Source organism: Besnoitia besnoiti, chromosome II (genome assembly GCF_002563875.1).
Source record: "Besnoitia besnoiti strain Bb-Ger1 chromosome II, whole genome shotgun sequence".
Classification (NCBI taxonomy): Eukaryota; Apicomplexa; class Conoidasida; order Eucoccidiorida; family Sarcocystidae; genus Besnoitia; species Besnoitia besnoiti.
Window position 1 is genome coordinate 5,424,430 of NC_042357.1, and position 14,235 is coordinate 5,438,664.

The window sequence follows — 14,235 nt, forward strand, 5'->3', positions numbered from 1 at the left end:
GCGTTGTTTTGGTGACTGCTGCTCAGTCGGGAAAGACGAGAGAGAAGTGGCGACCTCCTCGACAGCACAAGACGGGAAGACTCTGGCTCCATGACAGCAAGAGCGCAACAAGCACGTACCGTCGTTCATAGCCCTTATCCGTCATACATACAATGAGGTGCTTGTGGCCTCTCGCCGACTCGCGTTGGCCCGCGGGTTTGTGTCTGAGTGTCATGCTCATGGTTTTGCGCGAGAACTCGGGGTTCTCAGCGGATGAGGATGCTCAGTCTGGGGTGCGCGACGGAATTGAAGGCTCGCGGCTGACCTGGGGAATCGGGGCGAGCGCAGCGCCAGTTACAACTGCCGCTGTCGACCAGCGTAGTGTGGTGGTACGGGACGGCTTCTCTGAAACAGGCGAGAAGCCCGCGGCGACCAGCGAAAAGTTTCATAATGCTCAAGACAGGAGGAGCGATGGAAGTGAAGCGCGCGAAGAAGTGGGTCTCGAGTCGACGGTCACTCTCTCTCGTGGGAGGGGGGATCCCTTGGGGAGGCGGTCGAGCAGAGAAGGGGAGCGTCTCCTGAGAAGTGCTGGCAGAAGCGCTCCCGACAGGACACGGGGTGTCTGGGGCTCGGTAGCTCATCCAGGTTCTCTGACACGGCGGAAAACTGCGAGTGTATTTCTGGCAGTTGTATTTCTCATGGCCAGCGCATGGGTAAAGTGCCTGCGCGTTTTGCCAGTGTCCGGCACCCCACGTCCGAAGGTGGGTGCCTCTCGCAGACGCCTTGGAGAGAGCGACAAGGGGCGTCTCCCCTCTGAGTGCGCCGCTTTGACAGGGTCCACAACCGGGGCGCAGGGTGGAGGCGGCGACCAACAGGCTGGGGCTGGAGGAGCTGACCCTGTCGTATCCGGCGTGCCAGAAGAAGAGGCAGGACTGGCACTGCCCACAACACAAGCTCGATCGGAGTCAGCGGGCCGAGAGACACAACCGGAATCTGGTGGGACCTCTGGCAGAACACCGGAGGCGCAACGACGTCCACTTTACGTCCTCCCAGGACGGACCTTTCGCTTCCCAGTTTCGACATCTGTTGGCAGCCAGGACAGTCGCGCCGGGGCGAAGGGCGGTGGACGATTGGGAGCTCCGAGGGTGAAGGAGTCTGCCAAGGGTTCAAAGGCTGCTGCCCTGGGTGTTGCGGGTGAGGATCAGGGAGAGGCCGACAAGGGGCCGAGACCGGCTCGCTCTTCGACACAAGAGCGTCAGGGTAGTGGACGCCCAGTGGACGGTCACAGCGGAACGGGGAGCGGACCCAAGGTGACGCGGCGTGTAGTGGCGGGTGCTTCACTTGGGCCTCGACAACGGAAGGTGGAGGGGCCTGGCAGCCCCGCTGACTCGCCAAGGGTACAGAGGCAGGGAGCCTTCGACCGTTCAGAGTCATCGGCCCTCTTCCCTATATGGGTCTTTTTAGGCAGTGACATTCGCCGCGGCGAACAGAAGGGCCATAGTCGACCGGGACGTCCAAGCGTGAAGGATTCTGCCAAGGGTTCAAAGGCTGCTGCCCTGGGTGTTGCCAGTGAGGATCAGGGTGAGGTCGACAAGGGGCCGAGACCGGCTCGCTCTTCGACACAAGAGCGTCTGGGTGGGGGACGCCCAGTGGACGGTCACAGCGGAACGGGGAGCGGACCCAAGGTGACGCGGCGTGTAGTGGCGGGTGCTTCACTTGGGCCTCGACAACGGAAGGTGGAAGGAGCTGTCAGCCCTGCTGGCTCGCCAAGAATACGGAGACAGGGAGGCTTCCACCGCTCGGGGCCGACTCCTTCATTGCGGGTTTCGATATCTCTTGGAAGCCAGGACAGTCGTGGCGGGCAGAAGGGCGGTGGGCGACCGGGACGTCCAAGCGTGAAGGAGTCTGCCAAGGGTTCAAAGGCTGCTGCCCTGGGTGTTGCGGGTGAGGATCAGGGAGAGGCCGACAAGGTGCCGAGACCGGCTCGCTCCTCGACACAAGAGCGTCAGGGTGGGGGACGCCCAGTGGACGGTCACAGCGGAACGGGGAGCGGACCCAAGGTGACGCGGCGTGTAGTGGCGTGTGCTTCACTTGGGCCTCGACAACGGAAGGTGGAGGGGCCTGGCAGCCCGGCTGACTCGCCAAGGGTACAGAGGCAGGGAGCCTTCGACCGCTCGGGGCCGACTCCTACATTGCGGGTTTCGACATCTCTTGGAAGCCAGGACAGTCGTGGCGGGCAGAAGGGCGGTGGAGGATCGGGAGCTCCAAGCGTGAAGGATTCTGCCAAGGGTTCAAAGGCTGCTGCCCTGGGTGTTGCCAGTGAGGATCAGGGTGAGGTCGACAAGGGGCCGAGACCGGCTCGCTCCTCGACACAAGAGCGTCTGGGTGGGGGACGCCCAGTGGACGGTCACAGCGGAACGGGGAGCGGACCCAAGGTGACGCGGCGTGTAGTGGCGTGTGCTTCACTTGGGCCTCGACAACGGAAGGTGGAAGGAGCTGTCAGCCCTGCTGGCTCGCCAAGAATACGGAGACAGGGAGGCTTCCACCGCTCGGGGCCGACTCCTTCATTGCGGGTTTCGATATCTCTTGGAAGCCAGGACAGTCGTGGCGGGCAGAAGGGCGGTGGGCGACCGGGACGTCCAAGCGTGAAGGAGTCTGCCAAGGGTTCAAAGGCTGCTGCCCTGGGTGTTGCGGGTGAAGATCAGGGAGAGGCCGACAAGGTGCCGAGACCGGCTCGCTCTTCGACACAAGAGCGTCAGGGTGGGGGACGCCCAGTGGACGGTCACAGCGGAACGGGGAGCGGACCCAAGGTGACGCGGCGTGTAGTGGCGGGTGCTTCACTTGGGCCTCGACAACGGAAGGTGGAGGGGCCTGGCAGCCCCGCTGACTCGCCAAGGGTACAGAGGCAGGGAGCCTTCGACCGCTCGGGGCCGACTCCTACATTGCGGGTTTCGACATCTCTTGGAAGCCAGGACAGTCGTGGCGGGCAGAAGGGCGGTGGGCGACCGGGACGTCCAAGCGTGATGGAGTCTGCCAAGGGTTCAAAGGCTGCTGCCCTGGGTGTTGCCAGTGAGGATCAGGGTGAGGTCGACAAGGGGCCGAGACCGGCTCGCTCCTCGACACAAGTGCGTCAGGGTGGGGGACACCCAGTGGACGGTCACAGCGGAACGGGGAGCGGACCCAAGGTGACGCGGCGTGTAGTGGCGGGTGCTTCACTTGGGCCTCATCAACGGAAGGTGGTGGGGCCTGGCAGCCCTGCTGACTCGCCGAGGGTACAGAGGCAGGGAGCCTTCGACCGCTCGGGGCCGACTCCTCCATTGCGGGTTTCGACATCCCTTGGAAGCCAGGACAGTCGCGCCGGGGAGAAGGCCGGTGGGCGATCGGGAGCTCCAAGCGTGAAGGATTCTGCCAAGGGTTCAAAGGCTGCTGCCCTGGGTGTTGCCAGTGAGGATCAGGGAGAGGCCGACAAGGGGCCGAGACCGGCTCGCTCTTCGACACAAGAGCGTCAGGGTGGTGGACGCCCAGTGGACGGTCACAGCGGAACGGGGAGCGGACCCAAGGTGACGCGGCGTGTAGTGGCGGGTGCTTCACTTGGGCCTCGACAACGGAAGGTGGAGGGGCCTGTCGGCCCTACTAGATCGCCGCTGGTACAGACGCGGCCTCGCTTCGACCTGCCGGGGTCGGCTTCTCTCGTCCCGGTGTCGTCGTCTTTAAACAGCCCTGGAACAGAGACGGGCGCACGAGCACCGGGCGAGTCTGGCTCGGCCGATGGGGGAGCGGGTTCCGGGTCTGTGCAGTTGATTTCTTTGGAAGAGGCGCTGGCAGCCATTTCATCACCCATCTCACCCACGGCGTCTCCAGAAAAGGATCGGCGTGACGCGCCGCGCAATGTGAATGCAGCCACTCACGCGGGTGAAGGGTCTGAGGGTATGGCGAGCGCGGAAGCCGTTTCGTCGCCTCCGTCTCGACGACGGCAGTGGGATCGACCTCCTGGATGGCCAGCGAAACGGAGGCGGTTTCGCGTCGATCTGACGGGATCGGCTCCTCTCGTTCCAGTGTCGTGGGTGTTGGACAGGCTTGTATCAGAGACAAGTGAAAGTCGTCTCGCGAGACCGGGGTTGACGGATTCGGCAGAGGACCGACGGGTTACACTTCTGGTCGTACCGGAAGACCGACATGGTGAAGGACGCCCAGTGGACGGTCACAGCGGAACGGGGAGCGGACCCAAGGTGACGCGGCGTGTAGTGGCGGGTGCTTCACTTGGGCCTCAACAACGAAGGGTGGACAGGACTGTCAGCCCTGCTGGCTCGCCAATGTACGGAGGCAGGGAGCCTTCGACCGCTCGGGGCCGACTCCTACATTGCGGGTTTCGACATCCCTTGGAAGCCAGGACAGTCGCGCCGGGGAGAAGGCCGGTGGGCGATCGGGAGCTCCAAGCGTGAAGGATTCTGCCAAGGGTTCAAAGGCTGCTGCCCTGGGTGTTGCCAGTGAGGATCAGGGTGATGTCGACAAGGGGCCGAGACCGGCTCGCTCTTCGACACAAGAGCGTCAGGGTGGTGGACGCCCAGTGGACGGTCACAGCGGAACGGGGAGCGGACCCAAGGTGACGCGGCGTGTAGTGGCGGGTGCTTCACTTGGGCCTCGACAACGGAAGGTGGAGGGGCCTGTCGGCCCTGCCAGATCGGCGGTGATACAGACGCGGCCTCGCTTCGACCTGCCGGGGTCGGCTTCTCTCGTCCCGGTGTCGTCGTCTATCGACAGCCCTGGAACAGAGACGGGCGGACGAGCACCGGGCGAGACTGGCTCGGCCGATGGGGGAGCGGGTTCCGGGTCTGTGCAGTTGATTTCTTTGGAAGAGGCGCTGGCAGCCATTTCGTCACTCATCTCACCCACGGCGTCTCCAGAAAAGGATCGGTTTCAAGCGCCGCGCAATGTGAATGCAGCCACTCACGCGGGTGAAGGGTCTGAGGGTATGGCGAGCGCGGAAGCCGTTTCGTCGCCTCCGTCTCGACGACGGCAGTGGGATCGACCTCCTGGATGGCCAGCGAAACGGAGGCGGTTTCGCGTCGATCTGACGGGATCGGCTCCTCTCGTTCCAGTGTCGTGGGTGTTGGACAGGCTTGTATCAGAGACAAGTGAAAGTCGTCTCGCGGGACCGGGGTTGACGGATTCGGCAGAGGACCGACGGGTTACACTTCTGGTCGTACCGGAAGACCGACATGGTGAAGGACGCCCAGTGGACGGTCACAGCGGAACGGGGAGCGGACCCAAGGTGACGCGGCGTGTAGTGGCGGGTGCTTCACTTGGGCCTCGACAACGGAAAGTGGAGGGGCCTGTCAGCCCTGCTGCCTCGCCAAGGGTACAGACGCAGGGAGCCTTCGACCGTTCAGAGTCATCGGCCCTCTTCCCTATATGGGTCTTTTTAGGCAGTGACATTCGCCGCGGCGAACAGAAGGGCCATAGTCGACCGGGACGTCCAAGCGTGAAGGAGTCTGCCAAGGGTTCAAAGGCTGCTGCCCTGGGTGCTGCCAGTGAGGATCAGGGTGAGGTCGACAAGGGGCCGAGACCGGCTCGCTCCTCGACACAAGAGCGTCAGGGTGGGGGACGCCCAGTGGACGGTCACAGCGGAACGGGGAGCGGACCCAAGGTGACGCGGCGTGTAGTGGCGGGTGCTTCACTTGGGCCTCGACAACGGAAGGTGGTGGGGCCTGGCAGCCCTGCTGACTCGCCAAGGGTACAGAGGCAGGGAGACTTCGACCGCTCGGGGCCGACTCCTACATTGCGGATTTCGACATCTCTTGGAAGCCAGGACAGTCGCGGCGTAGAGAAGGGCGGTGGAGGATCGGGAGCTCCAAGCGTGAAGGAGTCTGCCAAGGGTTCAAAGGCTGCTGCCCTGGGTGTTGCCAGTGAGGATCAGGGTGAGGTCGACAAGGGGCCGAGACCGGCTCGCTCTTCGACACAAGAGCGTCAGGGTGGTGGACGCCCAGTGGACGGTCACAGCGGAACGGGGAGCGGACCCAAGGTGACGCGGCGTGTAGTGGCGGGTGCTTCACTTGGGCCTCATCAACGGAAGGTGGTGGGGCCTGGCAGCCCTGCTGACTCGCCAAGGGTACAGAGGCAGGGAGCCTTCGACCGCTCGGGGCCGACTCCTACATTGCGGGTTTCGACATCTCTTGGAAGCCAGGACAGTCGCGGCGTAGAGAAGGGCGGTGGAGGATCGGGAGCTTCAAGCGTGAAGGAGTCTGCCAAGGGTTCAAAGGCTGCTGCCCTGGGTGTTGCCAGTGAGGATCAGGGAGAGGCCGACAAGGGGCCGAGACCGGCTCGCTCTTCGACACAAGAGCGTCAGGGTGGGGGACGCCCAGTGGACGGTCACAGCGGAACGGGGAGCGGACCCAAGGTGACGCGGCGTGTAGTGGCGGGTGCTTCACTTGGGCCTCAACAAGTAATGGTGGAGGGGCCTGTCGGCCCTACTAGATCGCCGCTGGTACAGACGCGGCCTCGCGTCGACCTGCCGGGGTCGGCTTCTCTCGTCCCGGTGTCGTCGTCTATCGACAGCCCTGGAACAGAGACGGGCGGACGAGCACCGGGCGAGACTGGCTCGGCCGATGGGGGAGCGGGTTCCGGGTCTGTGCAGTTGATTTCTTTGGAAGAGGCGCTGGCAGCCATTTCGTCACCCATCTCACCCACGGCGTCTCCAGAAAAGGATCGGTTTGAAGCGCCGCGCAATGTGAATGCAGCCACTCACGCGGGTGAAGGGTCTGAGGGTATGGCGAGCGCGGAAGCCGTTTGTCCGACTCCGTCTCAAGGGTGAAAGCGGGAGTGATCTGGCACCTGTGGTGAGCCGCCCCCGGTTCACTGCTGCTAGAGCCTTGACAGCAGTGTGCGGTTCTGATTCCGGGCCTCTGGGCAGTCTCGCGGAAGAACGTGCTGTAGGTTGGAGCCAGTGGAAGAAACGATTCGCATATCCTTGTCAGAGGCGTAACGAGTCACGCAGGTATGTATATTGTCAGGAGGCGGGTGTGAAGAGGACGGAACGCCAGCCAGCTGGTTAAGACGTTTCTGCTTGGCTGATCCGGTGGCTCGATGGCCGTGTACGCGTCCCGTAGCTGAGCTATTGCTGTGAAGGAACTGTCAAGCAGACTGGAATCAGCGCGTTTGGCGCACCATCCGCGTGTGCCTTCAAAGAGGTCTCTATTTATGAATTCGCATGCGTTGAACAGCTCTCTTACAGTGTCAAAAGTGCTTTGTGGAGATAGATTAGATTTGTTGTATGTGGTACTGTTGGTGTTGGACGCCCGTATCTAGCGGAGCGGCATGCCGATCAAGGGAAGCCGGTGGCTCGCTACATTTTTTCAACTGTGTCGGCACCGGGCATGGACAGGTAGAGATGTAGACAACGCCGACCGATGCTTATGTGCCGCCCTGGGCATCGGATCCTTTTTGTTTCCATGCAAGAGGGGGTTGCTGCTCAGGCAGTGCTGGTGGGTATGCGCACCTGCCGGCGTGATGCGCTTGCATCTTGCGTTTGCAGTAGGGCCCAGCTCAAACACGGAGAAAGTGTTTGCGAATGGGAAGGAGAGGGGGATGCGGGGCTGGGCGGATGTATTCGTCGTATGTACCGTAGTTTCATGTGCTCGCGAGCGGCCGCTTTGAGTAGTAAGATTCGTTTTGTGGCGCGTACATGTAGGGTTCCCAGGCGTCCTTTCGGTCACATTTCGTGTTTCGCTTCTCCAGTTTTTACTAGGAGTCACATCACGCCGCCCAGACAGGCGCTGGTCTCCGGAGTCAAAGCCTCTGACGCGTCGCAAGTCCTAGTGTTGCAGCTGGTCGGTTGTATGCACTTCCTGGGAAGTGATTGCTGCCGATGCTGGAAGGTCGATGTCGATGCCGTTTTTAGTTCTCGCGTTGGCTGTCTCGAGTCTGCTTTGTATGTTTGTATTGTGGGGAGGCACGCGCGTATATTGTCGTGGCATCTGCAGGCTATTTTTTTGCTCTTGCATACGGAAGCGTTGTCTCGAAGGACTTGGTCGGAGACGCTCGGTTATGTGTATCCATAGTTTCGCGACTTTGCTCTCCAGTGTCTGCTCTCTAATGAACCGGAGTAAATATTGACGCGCAATTAGCGTTGCCCGGTTTGGGTGGAAAGCATCGAAGACTCAAAGCCCAGTCATTGTCCGACTGCCCAGGTGACACTAATGCTTCAGACTGCAGTTGCTGTTCTCTGGCTTGTGTGAAGAGCAGTACCAATTTCGACCACACTTGTCAGGTGCCGAGTTGCCTCGGGAACATTAATGATTCCAAACACAGCTATAGATTGTCGAAGACCTCGGACGCACCTAAGCCTTAGACATCAGTAGTTCTCAGGCTTGTGCTGGATGCGAGCACGCAATCCGCATGCTGCAGGCAGTCCTTTGTCTCTGCCATGCTGGGGTTTCTTTTCCCCCCCGTCGTGTTCTCCCCCAGGGAGAAGGGTTCCCGCTCATGGTCGCTGCAGTGACGTGGGGGCTTCTGCCAGTCCTTTGAACGAGGCAGCCTGACGCCTATTGCATCCCGCCATAACGCCACTCCGACGTCTAGCAGTACCCGGAAACGCGAGACGCATGGAGTTTGTTCCGCGGCTAGCACTGTTCCCTGCTGCCAGTCTGAGGCCGCTGCTGGACGGGCGACATAGATGCTGCTCAGTTCAAGGAGTGGCACCTTGGTTGAATTAGCAAGGAGTTACGCGTTCAGGTTGCCTCAGCCCATCTGGGGCTGTCACTACGTACTGAGGATGGCGTACTTGGGGGGGGGCTGTATTGCTGGAACGAGGCTGTGACCTCGAAGCAGCCGCGGCTCAATTTGGTCTTACCTGGGGCTTGCCACCGTACAACACCTTCCGGGCATACGCACGTCTCCAGCGGCGCTTATAGCGCCAACGCTAGATGTAGCGGCGGCGGTGTTTGCAGAAGTGTAATCACAAGTGCGAAACAGCAACAGGGTGCGGACAGTGTTTTCGAGGTCTGTCCAGGTCTACGTCGCGGCAGCTGTAAAGTGCGCTGCCGGGTCCAGGGGGCAGCTTCTCAGGTGGCGATGTGATACGCCCCAGCGGCTAGAATTCCTCGGGAGCCAGCACCATCTACACTGTAAACAGAACACAGCACGACGTTCCCGAAAAGAACGGGGCTCTTCACAGAAAACGATCGTCTATGGCACCGCAATTCCCAGTCATTCAGGCCTACGCAAGGACTGCCCGCCTCATTCCCGATCCTCCACAAGCACGAGACTCCGTGGCGCATGCGCGCGCTCGCCTTGCTCACCGACTCGTGCGCCTCTGCGCTTCACACGACTAGCAGTATCTCCTAGCTGCAGCTTGGAGTATGTAGGCACGAGCAGGGGTCAGCAGGTCAGCCGAAGAAGACAGAGAAACCCTAAAAATACATCTACGAGTGAACGCTCTTCATTGAGATGCCAAGGGAGAGAAACTGCACGCTTCGTTTGCAGTTTCTGCCGGAAAGCTCCCGTGACTGGTCAACAAGCTGCCCGCGCCGGATCTGGCCGGGGGGGACCTGAATAGTCGCAACTTTCCGGCTACATAACATCTCCAAAAACAAAATCTGCATCTGCTGTGTAGCTTCGGTGCATGATCATGTATTTCACTGCATGGCACTGTGCGCTCTTTAGGTGGGAGAGCCGCAGATTCGACCTGACCGTCAGGTGAAGTTCGTTTCCACGCTAGAAAGGCAGTTGAAGTGAGGCGCTGCGCCGAGAGCTGTCAAGGTGGCGCCTGTCTATTTCCGAGCCAGCGTTGTTTTGGTGACTGCTGCTCAGTCGGGAAAGACGAGAGAGAAGTGGCGACCTCCTCGACGGCACAAGACGGGAAGACTCTGGCTCCATGACAGCAAGAGCGCAACATGCACGTACCGTCGTTCATAGCCCTTATCCGTCATACATACAATGAGGTGCTTGTGGCCTCTCGCCGACTCGCGTTGGCTCGCGGGTTTGTGTCTGAGTGTCATGCTCATGGTTTTGCGCGAGAACTCGGGGTTCTCAGCGGATGAGGATGCTCAGTCTGGGGTGCGCGACGGAATTGAAGGCTCGCGGCTGACCTGGGGAATCGGGGCGAGCGCAGCGCCAGTTACAACTGCCGCTGTCGACCAGCGTAGTGTGGTGGTACGGGACGGCTTCTCTGAAACAGGCGAGAAGCCCGCGGCGACCAGCGAAAAGTTTCATAATGCTCAAGACAGGAGGAGCGATGGAAGTGAAGCGCGCGAAGAAGTGGGTCTCGAGTCGACGGTCACTCTCTCTCGTGGGAGGGGGATCCCTTGGGGAGGCGGTCGAGCAGAGAAGGGGAGCGTCTCCTGAGAAGTGCTGGCAGAAGCGCTCCCGACAGGACACGGGGTGTCTGGGGCTCGGTAGCTCATCCAGGTTCTCTGACACGGCGGAAAACTGCGAGTGTATTTCTGGCAGTTGTATTTCTCATGGCCAGCGCATGGGTAAAGTGCCTGCGCATTTTGCCAGTGTCCGGCACCCCACGTCCGAAGGTGGGTGCCTCTCGCAGACGCCCTGGAGAGAGCGACAAGGGGCGTCTCCCCTCTGAGTGCGCCGCTTTGACAGGGTCCACAACCGGGGCGCAGGGTGGGGGCGGCGACCAACAGGCTGGGGCTGGAGGAGCTGACCCTGTCGTATCCGGCGTGCCAGAAGAAGAGGCAGGACTGGCACCGCCCACAACACAAGCTCGATCGGAGTCAGCGGGCCGAGAGACACAACCGGAATCTGGTGGGAGTGACTTTTCGGCGCCGTCTCATTTTCTTCCGGGATCGTCGTCTTTTGGCAGCCAAGACACCCGTGGAAGAGAGACGGGCGAAGGTGAACCGGGTGACCATGGCTCGCACGAACCAACAGGCGGCGCGGATCATATGCCCCCTGTTTTTACAGAAGACGCCGGGGAAGGTCTCAATATATTGGAGGGCTTGTCTTCGCGTCTACGCGAGGACCGCCCCGCAGGGGGGCGCCGAGAGGAGACACAGGGACCTTCGCATAATTTGTCTGTGGGGAAGGATTCCTCATCACGGCGTCGACGTCGAACGAGAAAAACAGGCGGCCACTCTAGTGCCTCGTCCGTGGTGTCAAGGTTGTCGTCTTCTACGGCTACGGCGCTTCCTACCTCTTGGGTGTGGAGCGTAAGCGATGGGAGTGTGCACAGGACGGGAAACACTGAAACTGTCGAACAAGTTTCAGATGTCGGGTTGAGTACACCATTCTTCTCGATTCTAGGTGAGCAGGACCGGACAGCCCCCCCAAGCAGCCCAACGTCGCCGGATGTGTCTCCTCCGGTTCAGTTCCTAGCACATGGGTACACAGGGGGATCCAAAGGAGCAACGGCGTCCTCGCCCGTCGAGCATGCTCCGCTTCCCCGCCTGACCACATCGTCCCTGTCAGGGTCAGGCGGTGGACTCAGTCCACAGGGTAGGACATGGGATCCATTCTTCGACGCAACTGCAGAACCAGCTGCACTGTGGGCGGGTCTACAGCAAGGTGAGTCTCAGGTGGACGCTGGTGCATTCACCGAGGCCCCTCGCATTTCCTGGGGACGATCGGCGCAGGATTTTGGAATACCCAGTGACAGATCTCCACACATTTCCAAACGGTTAGCTGACCCGCCGCCGCTGACTCTGCGGCTGGAACGTGCGAAGAGAGTCGAGACTGAGGAGACTACTAAGGAGAGCCTTATACCCGTCGCAATTGGGTCAATTCCACGTGCGGCGGAGCCTCCCTCAACTCTTCCAGGCGCGTTAGTGTGGCCAGACCCCCTTGAGGAGATGGTAGAGATGCTGAAATCGAAAATGCAGCGTGCGCAGATGCCAACCAAACGGGGTGCACGCCTCACCCGGAGGCATCAGAGGTTCATTGCGGAGTTCTCCCGTCTCAATATCGAGGTCGCCAAGCGCCGCAAGGCTCAATTAGAGCATAGTCTTACCATGTTAGAGCCCAGAAGCCCGGTTCCCACTGGTGGCAGCGAAGCAGGTCAGAGGGCGCAAACAAGAGACCTTTTAGATGGAACCTTAAGTCGTGCCGCCCTCCGGGAACTGGCTAACATGTTCGAGTTGCAGCGTTTGAACCTCACGAGCCGAGATGACCGGCGCGACCCCGTCGTGAAACGAGAGCGTCGGCGCGTGATAATGTCGGCATTGCGAGTGGCGGCGCGGCTTCAGCAAGCTCAAGACACAGCCAGTGAAGACGACAGTAAGTCAGACAGTGATTCCAATGAATGGCCAGGAAGCCGGTCCCCACTCGTGTTTATGTCTCAACCTCTTGATGAGTCGCTGAAAGAGGGTGCACCAAAACCAGTTCCAGACCAACGGAAGGAAGTTTTTACAAGCTCAGGTCCGCCTGGTATGATGAAGTCAGACAGGAGGGTCAGCCCTTGGCTGGCGGAACCACATCAGAAGGAGCAATGGCATGTGAAGGGCTGGGAACAAGTTAGCGCCTTGAAGGACGCGGAGATAAAGAAGGCGGCGCAGAGGAGGCACGCGCGCCGCAGGCTTTGGCGGCAGCGCCCAAGTTCCCTCTCATCCATTGCGGAAGAAGCAGCTGATGAACTTGAGTAGATGACAGTCAAAAGTTCATGGCAACGCCGATGGGTACAGGTGTTTTATAGAGTGTAAACTGAAGCAGTGTGGCACGGTGGGACGACCCAGTGTGATCCGTTCGGTTGACGTTGTGACCTGAAGGTGAAGGAAAGGATGAGTTCTGATTTTATCCACCCCGTGAAACTGCACGTTTGCCTCTGTTCGTCCAAGACATGTTCATTTTTGTTGTGTGCTTGCGCTAGCCGTGTGTGGATGCGCCTCGTTTCAAGTCAATAGCGCAGCTTTCTAATTTGGTCGGCCCCGCAGGACGTGCGCACCTAGGGAGACATTATGTTGTCCGCACAGCGGCGGTCAAGACAGTATGTACAGAATACACCACGTTGATGATTCGACAGATGGGTATGGTCAGTGTGCGGGCTTGGTCTTCGGTGTGCGATTTTTTCCCAGTAAAAGGCGCCCTTCCAGGGAGCTCTCTGGGTCTGTGAAGTTTCTAAGCAACAGCCTGCTTCGCATACTTTTTTCACAGGGGGCAGAGCGCGTTCCCTTGCGTATTTTTGAAGAATATATTTCCCCTGCGCGATCTGCTGACTGTTTCACGAAGGTCCACTATATATGTTTTGAGTGAGGGACGCATCTCAGGTGAGGCTCGCTACCGGATTAAATTTTGCGCGTTAGCAACACGCTGCCGTGTGAACACAGAATCACATGACGGGGTAGCGGTTACACTTCGTGGTCGACGAGTATGTGACTACACTACATGCGCATGTGTGAAACATCTGTCAGTTTCCCGCCCCGGTTTAAGCGCATCGACAATCGAGCTGTGGGTATCCGCTGTTGACGCCAATCTAGTGGTCGGCGCGACTCCTGCATAATTCGCCAATCCAGACAGGATGCGTTTTGAAGAAACTCAACCATAGTCGTTTGGCAAGCTCTCTCAGGCAAGCAAGGACAGAAAAACCGCCTCACTGTTCGTAGGTGTCCGCCCCTTGCAAGGGACTCGCTGCTTACACGCCTGCCGGACATGTGGCCAGCCCACCCGCTCCCAGTTTCTGCGCTCCCGGGTGTTGCGTCCGTCAGCCAGACACGCGTTCGCGAGACCCGCTCCCTTCAAGGGAATCTACAACGACCTGTAATGGGAACTCCCAGGAAGAGTGGGCCACCTACAGAAGAGCACGTGCTTGTCAATTTGCTGTTTCGTTCTCGCCTGTTAATTATAAATACTCTGCAAACGCGTTGAGCCGTGGGAGGCACGAGTCGCGAATCTTTGCGCGCGGCTCTTCCCATGCTTGCATCAAAGAATAGAAGAAGGGTTCCTCGGGGGTGAGGCTCCCGACTCTCCGCTAAGTACATTCCCTCGCAGCGCTGAGTTGCCATCTGGTGTGAATGATGCGTTTCTTTGGTCTGTCACCTGCCAGCGTCTCACACACGTGCCCCAGCGTGAGGCCACCCGCCGAATGACTCACCAGGACTACCCGGACTACTGGATCTTGTAGTTTAGGGTTTATGGATGTTGCTCGCCACCCATGGTGCCAGGCCTTCGTCATTTCCTCATATAGCCTGCGGAAGCCGCTGAGGAACAACTGCTTTCGGGGGAGTGACTTGGAACCGGGCACGGCAGGCTTCGATGAGACGAGGAGGATGCATCCCATACGTATTGCTGTCACGCATGGGTGACAGCAAATACGCT

General features: G+C 59.9%; 2 protein-coding genes across 2 annotated transcripts; both read left to right on the plus strand.

The window, feature by feature from the left end:
- Positions 1–212: 212 nt before the first annotated feature.
- BESB_041100 (uncharacterized protein) lies at positions 213–6,790 on the plus strand (the record flags this gene model as incomplete). Its single annotated transcript, XM_029362696.1, has 2 exons — positions 213–4,208; positions 4,307–6,790. The coding sequence occupies 2 exons, from the start codon at positions 213–215 to the stop codon at positions 6,788–6,790; spliced, it is 6,480 nt and encodes a 2,159-aa protein (XP_029221661.1).
- Positions 6,791–10,436: 3,646 nt separating this feature from the next.
- On the plus strand, positions 10,437–12,566 carry BESB_041110 (uncharacterized protein; the record flags this gene model as incomplete). The annotated part of the gene is made up of 1 exon (XM_029362697.1): positions 10,437–12,566. The coding sequence occupies one exon, from the start codon at positions 10,437–10,439 to the stop codon at positions 12,564–12,566; it is 2,130 nt and encodes a 709-aa protein (XP_029221662.1).
- Positions 12,567–14,235: the final 1,669 nt, after the last annotated feature.